This window comes from Globicephala melas, chromosome 20 (assembly GCF_963455315.2).
Source record: "Globicephala melas chromosome 20, mGloMel1.2, whole genome shotgun sequence".
Taxonomy (NCBI): Eukaryota; Metazoa; Chordata; class Mammalia; order Artiodactyla; family Delphinidae; genus Globicephala; species Globicephala melas.
In genome coordinates, this window is record NC_083333.1 from 32,377,086 (window position 1) to 32,390,884 (window position 13,799).

The 13,799-nt window shown below is 63.3% G+C and overlaps 2 protein-coding genes across 5 annotated transcripts in view; one reads left to right on the forward strand and one right to left on the reverse strand.

Moving 5' to 3' along the window:
* The window catches only part of AATK (apoptosis associated tyrosine kinase), a 46,696-nt gene extending 46,124 nt beyond the window's left edge, over window positions 1-572 (reverse strand). The window contains exon 1 of the mRNA XM_060290304.1: window positions 409-572. Within this exon, the coding sequence (XP_060146287.1) occupies window positions 409-463 (55 nt within the window). The 5' untranslated portion in view covers window positions 464-572. The remainder of the gene's footprint in view (window positions 1-408) is intronic.
* On the forward strand, window positions 345-12,701 carry PVALEF (parvalbumin like EF-hand containing). 4 transcript variants are annotated; one of them, XM_060290310.1, is made up of 6 exons: window positions 2,854-7,153; window positions 7,614-7,860; window positions 10,465-10,577; window positions 10,759-10,894; window positions 11,234-11,349; window positions 12,455-12,700. In XM_060290310.1, the coding sequence occupies exons 3-6, from the start codon at window positions 10,472-10,474 to the stop codon at window positions 12,496-12,498; spliced, it is 402 nt and encodes a 133-aa protein (XP_060146293.1). In that variant the 5' UTR covers window positions 2,854-7,153; window positions 7,614-7,860; window positions 10,465-10,471; the 3' UTR covers window positions 12,499-12,700. The 4 variants fall into 4 exon arrangements, with proteins under 4 accessions (XP_060146291.1, XP_060146292.1, XP_060146293.1 ...); XM_060290308.1 differs by lacking the exons at window positions 2,854-7,153; window positions 7,614-7,860 and adding an exon at window positions 345-556; XM_060290309.1 differs by lacking the exon at window positions 7,614-7,860 and having other exon boundaries at window positions 2,852-7,153; window positions 12,455-12,701.
* The last annotated feature ends 1,098 nt before the right edge of the window (window positions 12,702-13,799 follow it).

Sequence of the window (13,799 nt, forward strand, 5' to 3'; positions counted from 1 at the left end):
GAGGGGCCATGGTCACCTGGGCCTGGGGGGGCGACATTCCCACACCTCCCAGGGGCTCTTAATCCTGGCCACCTCCTCCCCTGGACACCTGGGGCCAACACGGGCCGTCCTGCCCGTTACCTGAGACGGAAGCTTCCACAGAGACAGGGCAGTGCCCCACTGCCCACCCCCGCTGCTGGAGGCCGCAGCCGTGCAGTGCCAGCCCCAAGGCCTGCCCGCCTCCGGGCTTCCAGGGGGTCCTGCGGGGAAAGCCGCTCCTTCTGCGGCTCCACTCAGAGTGGGGAAAGGGTTAACTTCCATGCAAAATAGGAAACCGGGGGCTCTGGAAGCATCATGTCCGCAGTTGGGCAGGTTAGGGGCAGCCGCAGCGGGCAGAGGGCCGGCAAGGGGCGCGGCCAGGGGACTCACCGGGGTCGAAGTGAGAACTGAAGGCGAAGCTGGGGTTGAAGAAGGACGACGACATGGCCAGGGCCAGCAGCGCGTCTTGGCATCCCTCGGCGGGCGCTGCGCTCAGGACGCCCGCGGCCCGCGCCGCGCCATCACCCGGCCGCCGCAGGTGCGAGCGCGCCTTGGCCGCCGCGCCCGCCCAGCGCCCACAGCCGCAGCCGCGGGCCCGGCGGGGTGCGGGTGCGGGTGCCGGTGCGTGTGCGGGCGGCGGCGACAGACGAGGCGCCTCCCCCGGCCGGCCGCGGCGCCGCGGGGCTCCCGGGCTGGTGCAGTCCGAAAACACCGGCGGGAGCGCGCGCGCAGGGGGGGCTCTCTACACGGCTGGGGGGGCACGGAGACGCGCGGTGGGGGTACCCGAAGGCTGGGGGGGTACGGAGACGTGGGGGGGCACGAAGGCACGAGGGGACACAGGGACGCAGGATGGGAGACCCGGAGACGCGGGGGTGGCACGGAGAATGGGGGGGCGCTGGGAGGCGGAAGGTGCGGGGGGAAGGGGGCGGGGAGGGGGATACTGAGGCGCCGGTGGGAGCTCAAGAGACGTAGGATGGGAGACCCGAAGGCTCGGGGGCACGGAGGGTGGGGGAGGGGTGCTCGGAGGCGAAAAGTGCGGGGGGGAGGGGGGAGGGACGGAGACTCAGGGAGGGGGCACCTCGAGGCGCGGGGGTGGGCAGAGGCGTGGGGGGAGGAGCGGGAAGGCGGGGGCGCGGCGGCGCGCGCGGGGGTGGGCACGGTGGCACGCAGGAGCAATACGAAAGCGCGCGCTGGGTGGCCCGGAGGCGCGGGCCCCGGCACGCGGGGGTCGGGGCCCCGCACGCGGCCTGCACACGCCGGTTTCGGAGGCAGCTTGGGTCCGGCCCCGCGCCCTCTGGGCGGCGCCCGCGCCGGCGGGGTGGGGGGGCTATTTTTGCCCAAACCGCCCGCGCCTGTGCCACGCTGCGACAACCGTGGAGAAGGAGCGGCCGCCCCCGCCCGGGAGGGAACAGCGCCGGGCGTTTAGGGCGGACGCGGCGGCGCCGGGCACCGAGGGACCGTCCCTCCCCGCCGGCTGCGCGCCCTGCCGCGCCATCTTGCGTGGATGAGGCGGCTTCAGGAGGGCAGGCGGGCTGAGCGCGCAGGGGGCTGGGAACCGTCCCCTCCCCACCCCCTGAGATAGGAGAGAGTGTTACTATGTAGCCAGGATTTGAGTTTTATGTAACTTGGGTCACTCACTCTACGTCCATCCATTCATTCTCCGGCCAGATGAGCAAAGCTGCTTGGCTGACCCAGCTGGAAGGCAGGGGGTTTGTGGGAGCAGGAGGGGCTCCTAAGGCTTTGGGGAAGAGCAAGGATCAATGGAACAGGGGTGGCCAGGGACAGAGAAAGGATGGTGAGGGCCAGCCCTCAGGAGAGGATGCCAGGACACATCCTTCTTAACCTAAGATGGCCCGTCGTGTAGACAGTTCCCCCATGGGCAAAGGAAGGGGCCTCCTCTCCTTTCAGACCTTCGGGGTCCCCTGCTGTGGGTGGCCCTGACAACCTCAAGCCTGTGGAGGAGCATGGGGCATCCAGAACCTTCTTACTGGCCCTGATGTTGTGGCCACTACCCTAAACAGCTTTGCCCCAAAGGCCTTGTTGGCGAGGAAGGAGCCACAGGGGAGTGGCCAGCAGAGGGCCTGGCCTGGGAGAGGGGCTCAGATCCCAGGGGCCTGGAGGGGCAGCAGCCACAGGCGCAAGGAGGGCTGAGGGCTGTGATCCAGGAGTGCACAGTGTGAGGGGGCTGGATCCACAGTGGGGGGTCTCCCCTCCCCACCTAGGAGGAAAGCCCAACACTGCCCACCCCCATACCATGGGCCCTGCCTCTGCCCACCAGGAAGATGCCCCAGACACCTGGACCTCGACACAACCGGGGGACTCCCTAGGGACAAGCAGGGAAATGACCAGTGGCCCTAAGTTGTCCCTGTCCAGATTCTCAGCGCCACCATGGCCAGCCTCAGTGACCAGGATCAGAAGACCCTCTGTGAAGACCTCCGTGACATGGGTTGACCAGTGAACACACACACAGTGCACACACATGCAGTGCACACACTGGCATACAGAAGGCCAGATCTCGAGGGCGTTAGGGTTGCAGATATCCTCCAGGGTCCAGGTGGGGCAGGAGAAGTCCACCCAGGGCTGCAGGTCCAGCACTGTTACTCCATTTGACCCGAGTGACACCTTCCCCCCGTGCACTGGGGTCCTCTGAGATTCACTGGACCCAGGAGCCCTGCTGCTCCCCTGCCGTGGTGACCGTTGAAGCAGAGGTGCCCTGAGTTCCTCCACCATTGATCTGTTCCTCTGGCCAGCGATTCCCGTGTGTGGCCGGCCACCAGCACTCACTGGCTACCACAGGACCCAAGGACCCGTCCCCAACACACACACACACACACACACACACACACACACACACACACACCCACCCCTACCTCTGTGAGAAAAGACAGAGAAGGTAGAAACCTGAGCCCCAGGGGCAAAGCTCCCACACGTGAACCTGGCTTGTCCAGTGCTGGGGTCAGGGTGTGCAGGGGTGAGGACTCACAGGGGTAGACCTGCCAATCGGGGGTGACCAGTGGCCAGCCTGCCCCAGGACTCCTACAGAACTGGCTTCTGCCAATCCCGGAGTGGTACGAGATCCCTGCCGATGTGCCCCCCGCCCCACCACCTGGAGGGAGGCAATGCCCCAGAGCCCTACATAGCCGGGTCAGGGGCCAGGCCTGACAGCGGTGAGGGCTGGGGTGCCCCACGTGGAGCGACCACTGCCTCAGGCATGCCTCCACCTTCAAAGGCCGGGCTGGTGGGGATGCCTCGTCTCTGCTTCTCTTCCACGGGCATGAGAGCACCCTGGGCCTGTGGCGACCGAAGCCTCGGGCAGGAGCCTCAGGAAAGACAATATGGAGTCAAGGACAAGCCAGGAGTAGTAGGGGGGGAGCACCTTCCCTAGAAGGAGCCAACCCCCAGGGAGTCTGGGCCTAGAGGATTTCCAAGAGGGCCCAAGGCCCTGGGACAGAGGGGAGAGGCCTCCCAGGTCAGGAGCAACATGGGGGCCAGACCAGGGCTCAGGTGAGGCGAGGGAGGCACCACAGGGCACCAAAAACTCAGTAAGGACATCCATCGACAGATGAATGGACACACAAAATGCGGTGGATCCGTACAGGGGAACATTACCATCAGTAAAAAGGAACAAAGCGCTGACGCGCTGCAGCACGGATGAACATTGGAAACGTGCTCGGTGGAAAAAGCAAAAGGACAAACACCACAGGATTCCACCCGTGGGAAAGACCCAGGCTATTCAAATGCACAGAGACGGAAAGTAGATGGATGCTTGTCAGAGGCCCAGAGAAGGGGAAATGGGGGTACGGGGCCTCTTTTGGGGGTGATGAAAATGGTCTGGAATTTTATAGAGGTGATGGTTGCACGACCCTGTGAATATACTTAAAAACAATGACATGTACACCCTGAAATGGTCAACTTTACAGCATATGAATTATATCTCAATGAAGCTGTCAAAAACAAACTTGGGGGCTTCCCTGGTGGCGCAGTGGTTGAGAGTCCGCCTGGCGATGCAGGGGACACGGGTTCGCGCCCCGGTCCGGGAAGGTCCCACATGCTGCGGGGTGGCTGGGCCCGTAAGCCATGGCCGCTGAGCCTGCGCGTCCGGAGCAACGGGAGAGGCCACAACAGTGAGAGGCCCGCATACTGAAAAAACAAAACAAAACAAAACAAAACAAAAAAACTTGGTCTTCAAGGTAACTAATATTTTAATGCAATATCTTAAAGAATCAAAATTAATGAGAAAAATCTGTTATGAGCAACATATCGCAATTCTGAATCAAGGCAGGAGCAGAAACAGTGGTGAGCCATCTGGAGCCTGAGGCCAGAGACGCTCTGGACGGCTCACCTGTCGGCCTGGTGCCCCTTAAAGTCACAGCCCTGGTAGGCACCTGGTCAGCCTGGTGGACACAGCTGCCTCTGTGTCCCTCCAGGAACCTCCAGGCCCCAGGCCTACATCCTACCTGGGTCCTCACCCGAGGCTCAGAAAGGGGGTCAGAGGGGGCGGTGGGCCGGGGGTCGGGCAGACAGCGGTAGGAGAGAGGGCCAGAAGCAGGGGGGCATGAGAGGGTCCCGGGAAGGGGCTGTTGAGTGTCCTGGGGCGGCCATAACAAATGACCACACACTGGGGGCTTCAAACGACAGAAATAGATTCTCTCACAGTCTGGAGGCTGGAAGTCTAAAACTGAGGTGTCAGCAGGACCGGGCTCCCTCCAAAGGTCTAAGGGAGGACCCTCCCTGCCTCTTCCAGCTCCTGGCGGCCCCAGGTGTTCCTTGGCCCATGGCCATATCATTGCAACCTCTGCCTCTGTCCCTCCGTCGCCACATGGCCTTTCCCTCTTCTCTGTGTCTCTCTTCTTATAAGGAACCAGTCACTGGATTAGGGCCCATCCTAATCTAGTGTGACCTCGTCTTAAGTGTCACATCGGCAAAGACCCTATTTCCAAACAAGCTCCCATTCAAGGTACTGGGATTAGGACATGGACATATCTTTTGTGGTAAAGGACACAGGGGTAGGACCATGGGGATGGCCAGCACCTCTTGAATCCTTCCTGTAATAACCCGCATCAGCATTTCTGCACGAAAGGCTGCCCCGGATTCAGCCCACAAACCCACACGCTGGGCACCAAAGTGCAGGGCCCCAGGGACCCCCCTGCCTGCCGGGATCTCACCCCCCAGCGGGCTCCCCCAGCCCACCCCTTTCTGCTGCACGGGGATGTGGTCCCGGCCTGGGATGGAGGCAGGGAAACAGATGTCTCTTGTTGTAATCACGCTTCCCCACCCCCACTTCTGTGTGCACAGGAGGGGTGCCAAGGGGAAATGCTGTCCCCCACCCGAACTTGCCCGCAGATAGGCCCCAACCTCAGGCGAACCTCTCCCCCACAAGCCCACCCACCACAGCTGTGCTCTGCAAAGTGGGGGTGAGAGGGGTTCCAGCATTTGCCAAAGAGACCTCAGAGCAGGTGCACCCGCCAAGGGTGCCCGGCCTCCCCAGGAATGGGAAGATGCTGCCTGGCGTGCTGAGCCAGCCAGGGGGAGACGCCATGCTCTGAGGAGGCTGTGGCTTGAAAGAGCTTTGTCCTTATATAAAAACGGCTCCCTGGAAAAGAAGAGCTAATTCCTCTTAGGTGTCTAGTACTCACGTCATGGGGCAGGGCTGGGCTGCGGGTCTCTGCAGGGGTTTCCAGTCTGCAGCAGGAGGGCCGAGAGCCCACCAGCCCCCCTCCCGCGAAGTTGTTCCAGGCAGGCCGGGGCGGGGGGCAGTGCCAGCCTCTTGAGGTCCCGAGAGACCAGAGTGTCCCAAGGGGACAGAGCCTGCCGTGCCTGGGCACAGGGGAAAACGGTATCCCCAGAGCTGTGAGCTGGTCCCCGTGGCCCCCTCCAGGCCAGCTCAGCCCAGAGGGGGGCCGGTAAGCTACGGCCAGGGCTTCAGGAGAGGAGGGGCGGCCCAACTCTGAACCGAAATGAAACGGGAGGGACTGCCCAGGGGACTGGCCATCTGTCAGCTCCGGGCAGGTGCTGGTCCAGGAGCCCGCCCACCCGCTCCCCAGCCCTCGCTTCATGGCCTGGGCAGGGGTGGGCACGGATAGGGCCTTCTGGAAGGTGCCGGCGGAGGGGGTGCTCAGATAACATAAGCCATTTTAATGTGCACAACTCCGTAGCGTTTAGTGCATTCACGATATTGTGCAGCCGTCACCTCTATCTAGTTCCAGAACATTCTCATGACTTCAAAATAAACCCTGTACCCGTTAAACAGTAACTCCCCATTCCCCCAGCCCCACGGCAAATACCAATCTGCTTTCTGTCTCTATGGATTTGCTTCTCCTGGACATTTGATACCAACGGCATCACAGAATATGTGGCCTTTTGTGACTGCCTTTTTTCACTCATTGTGGGGCTGTCAGGGCTCATTCGTGTTGGAGAGCGTTGGTGCCTTGCTCCTTTCATGCGGATAACATTCAACTCTATGGACAGACGTGTTGAGAGATGTCCCTGCTGCCTGCTGGGGACCAGAGTGCAGTGCAGGTGTGGGTGTGCAGGGGGCGCGGGGCACCCAGCCTCGGCTGGGAATCTGTAGGGTAACCCTTTTGAAGAGGAACGTGGCAGGACCATGGAAACTTCCATCATTCATCCTGGTCCTCCCACTCTGGTCTCCCACAGTGTCTCTGATGACAAAAGCACTGGGACCTGGGACTTCCCTGGTGGTCCAGTGGTTAAGACCCTGCACTCCCACTGCAGGGGGGCGCGGGTTTGATCCCTGGTCGGGGAACTAAGATTTCACATACCGCGTGGCATGGCCAAAAAGAAAGAAAGAAAGGAAAGCACTGGGACCTGCTCCGGGTCCAGCAGCAGGTGGTCAGTCAAGGAACTTACTAGAACATCCTCAGCCTGCTGGCCTAACACACAGCTGTCTTACGTCATGGCAGAGTGCGGCGACACATGATAAACTTTTGTGCAGAGAAAGCAGATCTCAGAGCTATAGGAGCGCCATGTAAAATGACGGGGGCAGAAATCCCCGCAGGGGACAGCTGGTGACGGAGGGCTGGAAAGAGGCTGCACAGACGTCTGCACCGTCAGGGGCACCACTCTGTAAAATACTGAGGCCGAGAAAGTGAATGGACAGTGAGCCGTTCCCCTCCAGGTGGGCCACGGCCGGGGGGGCTCTTGGGGATGTGTCCCTCTCTGGTCCCCCGTCCTCACCCTGGTGACTGCCCTGTGAGGGTCCTTCCCAGGGACAGAGACCAGCCCCGCCCGGGGTCACACAGCCCTGCTCCCTGTGCCTGCAGGAGTCATCCTGCCTGACGGAGACCTCCCTCTCCTCCCCTCGCCTTGACAGCCAGCCCTGGCATGGCTCCCAGCCCACCACAGTGACCCAGGGACAAAGGACAGCTGCCCAGCCTGACTTCTCGTCAGAGGAGGCCCAGTCGTCCAGTCTTCTGCTGCCATCTCGGACACGCTGGCAACCTGTACCCCCTGGGCCATCTCCTGGACCGCCGCCCCCTCTCACCCCCACGAGGCCAGCAGGCAGGGTGGGACCTCTTGCGACAGATAGCAAGTCTACTCACTCGGCAATGTCATCACTCTCCCTACCCCCACCCCAGGCTCGGGGAGGCCAGGCGCTGCTAATGGTCAGTCTGCCCAGCCTGGTGTGGACGTGCCAAGTGCCAACGAGCCCCTGGGGGCGGCCAGTGCCAGGCTGGAGTACCCAGGAGAGGCGGTAGGACAGCTGCAGCCCCAAGATGTAAACAGGCCGAGCGGCTGCAGGTATAAAGGCTGGAGCCCCCACAGCCTCTCAGCAGCCCCAGCCTGACCCGCCTTCCCAGAGCCCTCGAAGAAAGCCAGGCGAAGGTGAGCCCTGCCCGGGGAGCGGTGGTGTGGGCACCCAGCCAGGCCAGAGCTGCCCGAGCTGCATGGCAGGGGCTTGGGCCTCGTCTTTCGCTGGACAAGGGGAGGCCCTGGGTGCTGAGGGACCCCCAGGGAGGTCTAGGAGAGGAAGAAAAAGAAGGGGAAGGAGAGGGGCAGCCCCAAGGTAACTGAGTCTGCAGGGGTGGGCACGTGTGCACGCACGTGCCTAGGCAGGCCTCTGAGAGCATGGCTGCAAGCTGGGGTCACTAGGGGGAGGCTGAGACCACCTCACAGGGCTCCCAGTGCTGAGTGGGGGAAGGGCCTGGCAGAACAGAGGCTCCAAGGCCCCCAGACCCACCAGCTCTGGCAGGCATGCTGAGCCAGCTCTGGGCCCACATGCCCAGCCCCTGTCCCAGTGGGGCCCCAAGGCCTCCATCACCGCTTCCCACCTCCCTCCAGCCCATGAGGCCTTTTTCTCACTGAGCATCTGAAGTTGGTGATTCAGTCTCAGGGGCTAGATGCAGACCACAGCCCCCAGGAGGGCCACATGGGCGGTCCAGAGTGGTCTGGGGATAGGGGAGGGCCCTGCCAGCCTTGGAAGGGGCACAGAGAACGCAGCAATACTGGGCATACGTGGGGGTCTGCGGGGGGGCGGAGCCAGGCCTTAAAGCTATGACCAGCTTTGGCTATGGAAGGCAGTGAGGGGGGAGGAGAGGGAGGAAGGCCTTTTCGGGGGAAGGGCGAAGAGGGCAGGGCCCTTCCAGGCGCTGGGGGCACCCCAGGAGGTGCCAGGCAGCCCCCTCCCCACCCCCCTCCCCGCTTCCTGCCCTGACTAGGTGTGCCAAGTGAGACTCCATCCCAGGCCCTGGACCAGATGCTATAAATACACCAACCACGGCCTGAGGCCCAGGCCCTGCCTCTCCTGCTGTCTCCAGCTCTGATCTCAGGCTCCCCTGCCTTCATGGGGGGTGGGGGTGGGGGGATGCCCCAGAGAGCAACTGGGTGGGAGCAGGGTGGTAAACAGCCCAGCACAGGGCGCCCACAGCACTCTGCAGTCAGGATGTCAACCCCAGGCTTGGCCAGACCTGGCCTGGAATTTGGCCCTGTCCCTCTTCCATAAAGAGGGTGACATTGGCCCTGGGCAAGGCCCCGAGTGGCAGGCAGGGAATCCCTTCCCTCCAGAATGAACCCCATGATTCCAGGGTATAGAGGGGAATCACGGTCTCACCATGGGATGCAGGGTAGTGGGGTCTGTTCTGGGCCTCCAAGGCCTGGGCCTGCCCTTGATCCCAGCTGACCACCCCCACCCCACCTCCCGGTCTGGCTGCAGGGACTTGCCATTACGGGTGACTCGCACCACAGGATCCAACACCCTTTCCCCACCATCTCCTTCCCTCGTGGCTCCTTGCATGACCCTGTGAAGGGGCAGGGCAGGGCGGGCAGGGGTCTCTCCATTTCACAGATGAGAAGCCTGAGGTCCAGTGCAGCTGGGAGGCACGCCCAGGTCAGGAAGCAGGACACAGCCCTGGGCAGGATCCAGCCCTCCCTGCCCCTCCGCTGCAGCTTGAGTTGCAACCTTTGACCCGTGGCTTCTCCACTGGGAGGAAGGAGCCGCCTCCGGCCACTGCCCGGCTGGCTTATGCCCCGCAGGTCACCGAGCTGCCTCCCCTGGCGGCGGGAGTAGGTTCCAGAAGGCTCACCACCCCGTGAACTTCAGAAAAGGCCAACGAGCCTCTGAAATAGCTGCTCTGCCACAAGCCCCAGAACCCAACCCGCCCTGGGGACAGCAACCCGAGAGCTCCGCAGGTCACAAGGCACTGGGTGGGGGCACGGGACAGCCCGGTCCCTGTGCCCAGACCCCACCTGCCCAGCTGGAATCCCGGCCTGCCTCAGTGGCTCCTGCCTGAACCCCCAAGAAGGGGGGACACTGCCGCGGGCACCTCCTCAGGGCAGATGCACAGCGGGCCGCCCTCCTGAGCGCCTGGGAAGGGGGTGGGGCCATCCTGCTGGAGCGGGTCTGGGCCTTGCTCAGTCCAGGGCCGGCTCAAGGCTGGCCTGCGCGCAGCATGCCTCCCAGCTGGCGGCTAGTGCCCAGCCAGGATGACCAAGGCCCGCCGGTCTGGGGTGCGGGAGAGAGAGACTAAGGCCCTGGGCCCTGAGTCCCGGCAGGAGGAGGTGGTGCTTCAGGTAACCAGGAAGGCTTCCCAGAGGGGGTGGCTTTGAGGTGAGCCTGGAAGGACACAGGAAATTACCCAGCAGCACTGAAGGGTCAGACAACGCCTCCTCCACCTCTTCCGAGCAGAGTGAAGGACCTCGTGTCTATCACTTATCATCTCAAAGTCTCGGTCTCTTCTGTGAAGTGGGGTAACACCTCAGGGTGGCCAGCTATCTTCCTCAGGGCCTGGCCACGAAGGCCTCTGCAAGGCCAGGGCCCCAGGGTGCTGAGAAAGCTGGCCCTTCCAGCCGCCCTCTGCAGCCAGAGGCCCGCCTGGGTCTGGGTGCCTGGGGTCCCCAGTCTAGGGCCAGGAGCTGGCACCAGGCAGGGTCCAGGCAGAGCACCCTTTCCTGCCCAGCACACCCGCCGAGCCGGCTCCCTGTCCCCTGCAGGGCCAGGATGGACGAGGACTTCTCCTCCCAGATGAAGAAGATGGCCTTGGCCATGGGCACATCCCTGTCGGACAAGGACATAGACCTGCTGCCCACCGACATGAGGCACCATGGTACAGCCCACCCCCGCCCGCCCTGGGCCAGCCCACTGTGGACGCAGGAGCCCCCCCGGGCTGGGGGAGGGCACAGGACCCGGCAGCCCCCACCGCAGGGCAGGAGTCCCCCTCTGGGCTCAGGCCCTGGCAGTCCAGCCCCGAGGCGGATGGCCCTAGTGACACGCCCGGTCATCCCCAGGCTCCTTCAACTACATCAAGTTCTTCGAGTACATGCAGAAGTTCCCGGCCTCGGGGCAGCAGGAGAGTGTCATCCGCAAGGCCTTCCAGACCCTGGACAAGGACAAGAGCGGCTTCATCGAGTGGAATGAGATCAAGTAACAGCCAATGGCCGGGGACAGGATGTCCTGAGCCCTGGGCCCCCTCCCTGGTGGTGGCTGGGGATGAGGGGGTACTGAGCTCTGGGCCCCCTCCCCGACCTACAGCTACCACGCTCACCCCAGAAGACCTGGTACCCCCACTGGGCTCCAGCAGGCCTTGTGGGAGATGGGGCCAGGCTAGAAACAGGGGCACAGCACTGGGCCTAGGCCCAGAGACCCCACTCCAGCTGGGCCTCAGTTTCCCCAGCTGTAAAGAGGGGAGCAGGTACCTTGTATACCATTGGGCACCAGCCAGATGCCCCCTCAGCCCTGACCCAAGCCCACCCCCGGCCCCAGGTACCTCCTGCACATCATCCCCAGCAGCGGGCCCACCACCCCACTGACGGACGAGGAGGCTGAGGCCGTGATCCAAGCAGCCGACACGGATGGGGACGGGAGGATTGACTTTGAAGGTGGGGCAGCAGAGATGAGAGGGGCAGGGATACCTCTCAGGACCTTCCTGCCCCCCACTGCCCGTCACTCGCACTCAGTTTGCTCCATGTCCAGAGCCTGTCTCTGTGCAGGGCTGACCAGGATCCCCACTGCCAGGCAGGGACCCCATCCCCCAAAGCTTACAGCCACCTGTGGTGGTCACCATCGTCCCCGTTCACAGATGGAGAGGCTGAGTCTCCGGGATGCTGAGGGGGGTTGGGCATTTCACCAGGCCCAGGGGAGCTGCTGCAGGTTTCTGAGCAGGGGAGAGGTGGCCCAAGCCGGCTTTGGGGAAGGTCAAGGGGGCAGATTAGATGGGGGGTTTCCGAGATGGGGAGGAAGGTTTGAGGCAGAGACCAGGGCCTGAGGAGCTGCAGAGGTGGACGCAGGTGGAAGGAGGTCAGGTGGGCCAACAGCTGTGTGTGAGTTGAGCGGGCGGGAGGGGGGTGCCCAGGAGGAAAGGCATTTGTGGGGCAGGCCTTCCCTGAGTCTCCCCATGGCTGCCCTGGGGTCTGCATCATCCTGCTGCCCACCCACCCAGATGCTGACCCGAAGCCTGGAGGATGGCCCTGGGAACAGGCAAGCACAGGCTCAGAGCCTCAGACAGACTGGGGACCTGTCCTCACCCCCCAGGCCTCCACCTGCTGCCCGCAAATACCAGCAAACCTTGACTTGTGGGGTGGTCGCAAGACTTAAAAGAGGGGCAGCCAGGCCAAGGGGTCTGTTTAGGATGCAGCCGCCCAGCCTCTCTGTGCCTCAGTTTCCCCACTGAAGGCATGATGACCACAGGAGCACCAGCTCAGAGACTCTGAGGGGAACTGCTGAGGGTTGATCGTAAGACCCAGGGTGGGTGAACTCCCCACTGCCAAGCTGGCCGGGCACAGGGCACATGACAACGGTGTGGGGCACTCGGGCAGCCAAGTTCCGGTCCTTCCTGCTCCCCACCCAGGACTCAGGAGGGCAGGATGCAGGGCCCCCCTGGACCGCGAGGTGCCCCGTCATAAAGGAGGCTTCTGGCTGGGCCTGCAGGGCTTGGTGGGGCACGAGCCAGGGGGTTATTTACTAGAAATCTGTCTCCTGTTCTAGAATTTTCTGAATTGATCAAAAAGGAGAACATTGCAAAGAAGTAGCACCACGTCCAGCCCCGGCCGGCTGAGCATCCCCCGAGGGGCACCGTGGGTTTCGCGAGTGCCCCATGGAGGCCATGGGAGCGGACGCAGCCTGAGCCAGGAAAATGGAAGAAAAACAGCATTAAATGAACCGCAGCCCATGTGTTTGTTGGGTGTTGCAGCGTCAGCTGGGGCAGGGGCAGGGTCATGGGTCTCTGGGCGACAGGTGGCGGGCAGGGTGGCATGGGGGGTGCAGGAGGGAAAATGGAAGACCGGGTGGTGGGTGTGTCCAGCCTCCTCTGCCCCTTCTTGTTCCTGCCTCACGAGGGGCACCCTCAGAGGGCAGTCCCCCCTCCAGCCCCGGCACCTCCTGGATCTGCCCTCCCAGCGTGGTGCTCTCTGGGCCCAGACCCCCCACCCCCCCCACACACCCAGCCCCGGCCTCCACTGGGCTCTGCGCAGGCTGCTCACCAGGCTGGGTCTTAGGCCGCTTGGAGTCCACAGCGCAGGGACAGCTTCAGCCCCAGGGTGCCTCTGAGGTGTCCTGGCACCAGCCCTGCACCCTGCACTCCGGGCTGGACGTGTCCAGGGCTCAGATCTCTGCCGATATCTCCTCGCCTCCTCCTCCCGGTCTTGAGAACCCTCCCTTTTTTTTTTTTTGCGGTACGCGGGCCTCTCACTGTTGTGGCCTCTCCCGTTGCGGAGCACAGGCTCCGGACGCGCAGGCTCAGCTGCCATGGCTCACAGGCCCAGCCACTCCGCGGCACATGGGATCTTCCCGGACCGGGGCACGAACCCGTGTCCCCTGCGTCGGCAGGCGGACTCAACCACTGCACCACCAGGGAAGCCCCCACCTCCCTCTCTTTGAGGCCTCCTCCCCTTCTCCCCAAGCTCATCCTCCTGTAGGAGTCCTCCCCCACCCCACCCGCCTGCCCCAGCCTCTGTGCCAGCCACACTCGCCCACCCGGTGGGCTCCCTTCTTGTGCCTTAAGCACCTCTCTCCTGTACTCCAGACTCCTGTGCCCATTCTGGCTGCCTGACACCCCGTTTCATGTGATGGAGGCGTCTCAAGCTTAACGTGCCCAAGGCTGAGCTCCCGTCTTCCACCCACAGCCCCACCCTCAGTCTTCCCATCTGTTAGCTGCGTCGTTCCTCTGCTGCTCAGGCCAGGAGCTCTGTGGTCACCATGCAGAGGGTGTGGATGTGCTTCCCACTCCATCCTGGGGACGGGTAGCCGGGAGAGCACTAGGCCCCCATCTCAGCCCCCTGCATCCGCGTGCGTGTGATGGGTTCCCTCCTCCAGCTGCCACGGGACTCCAGAC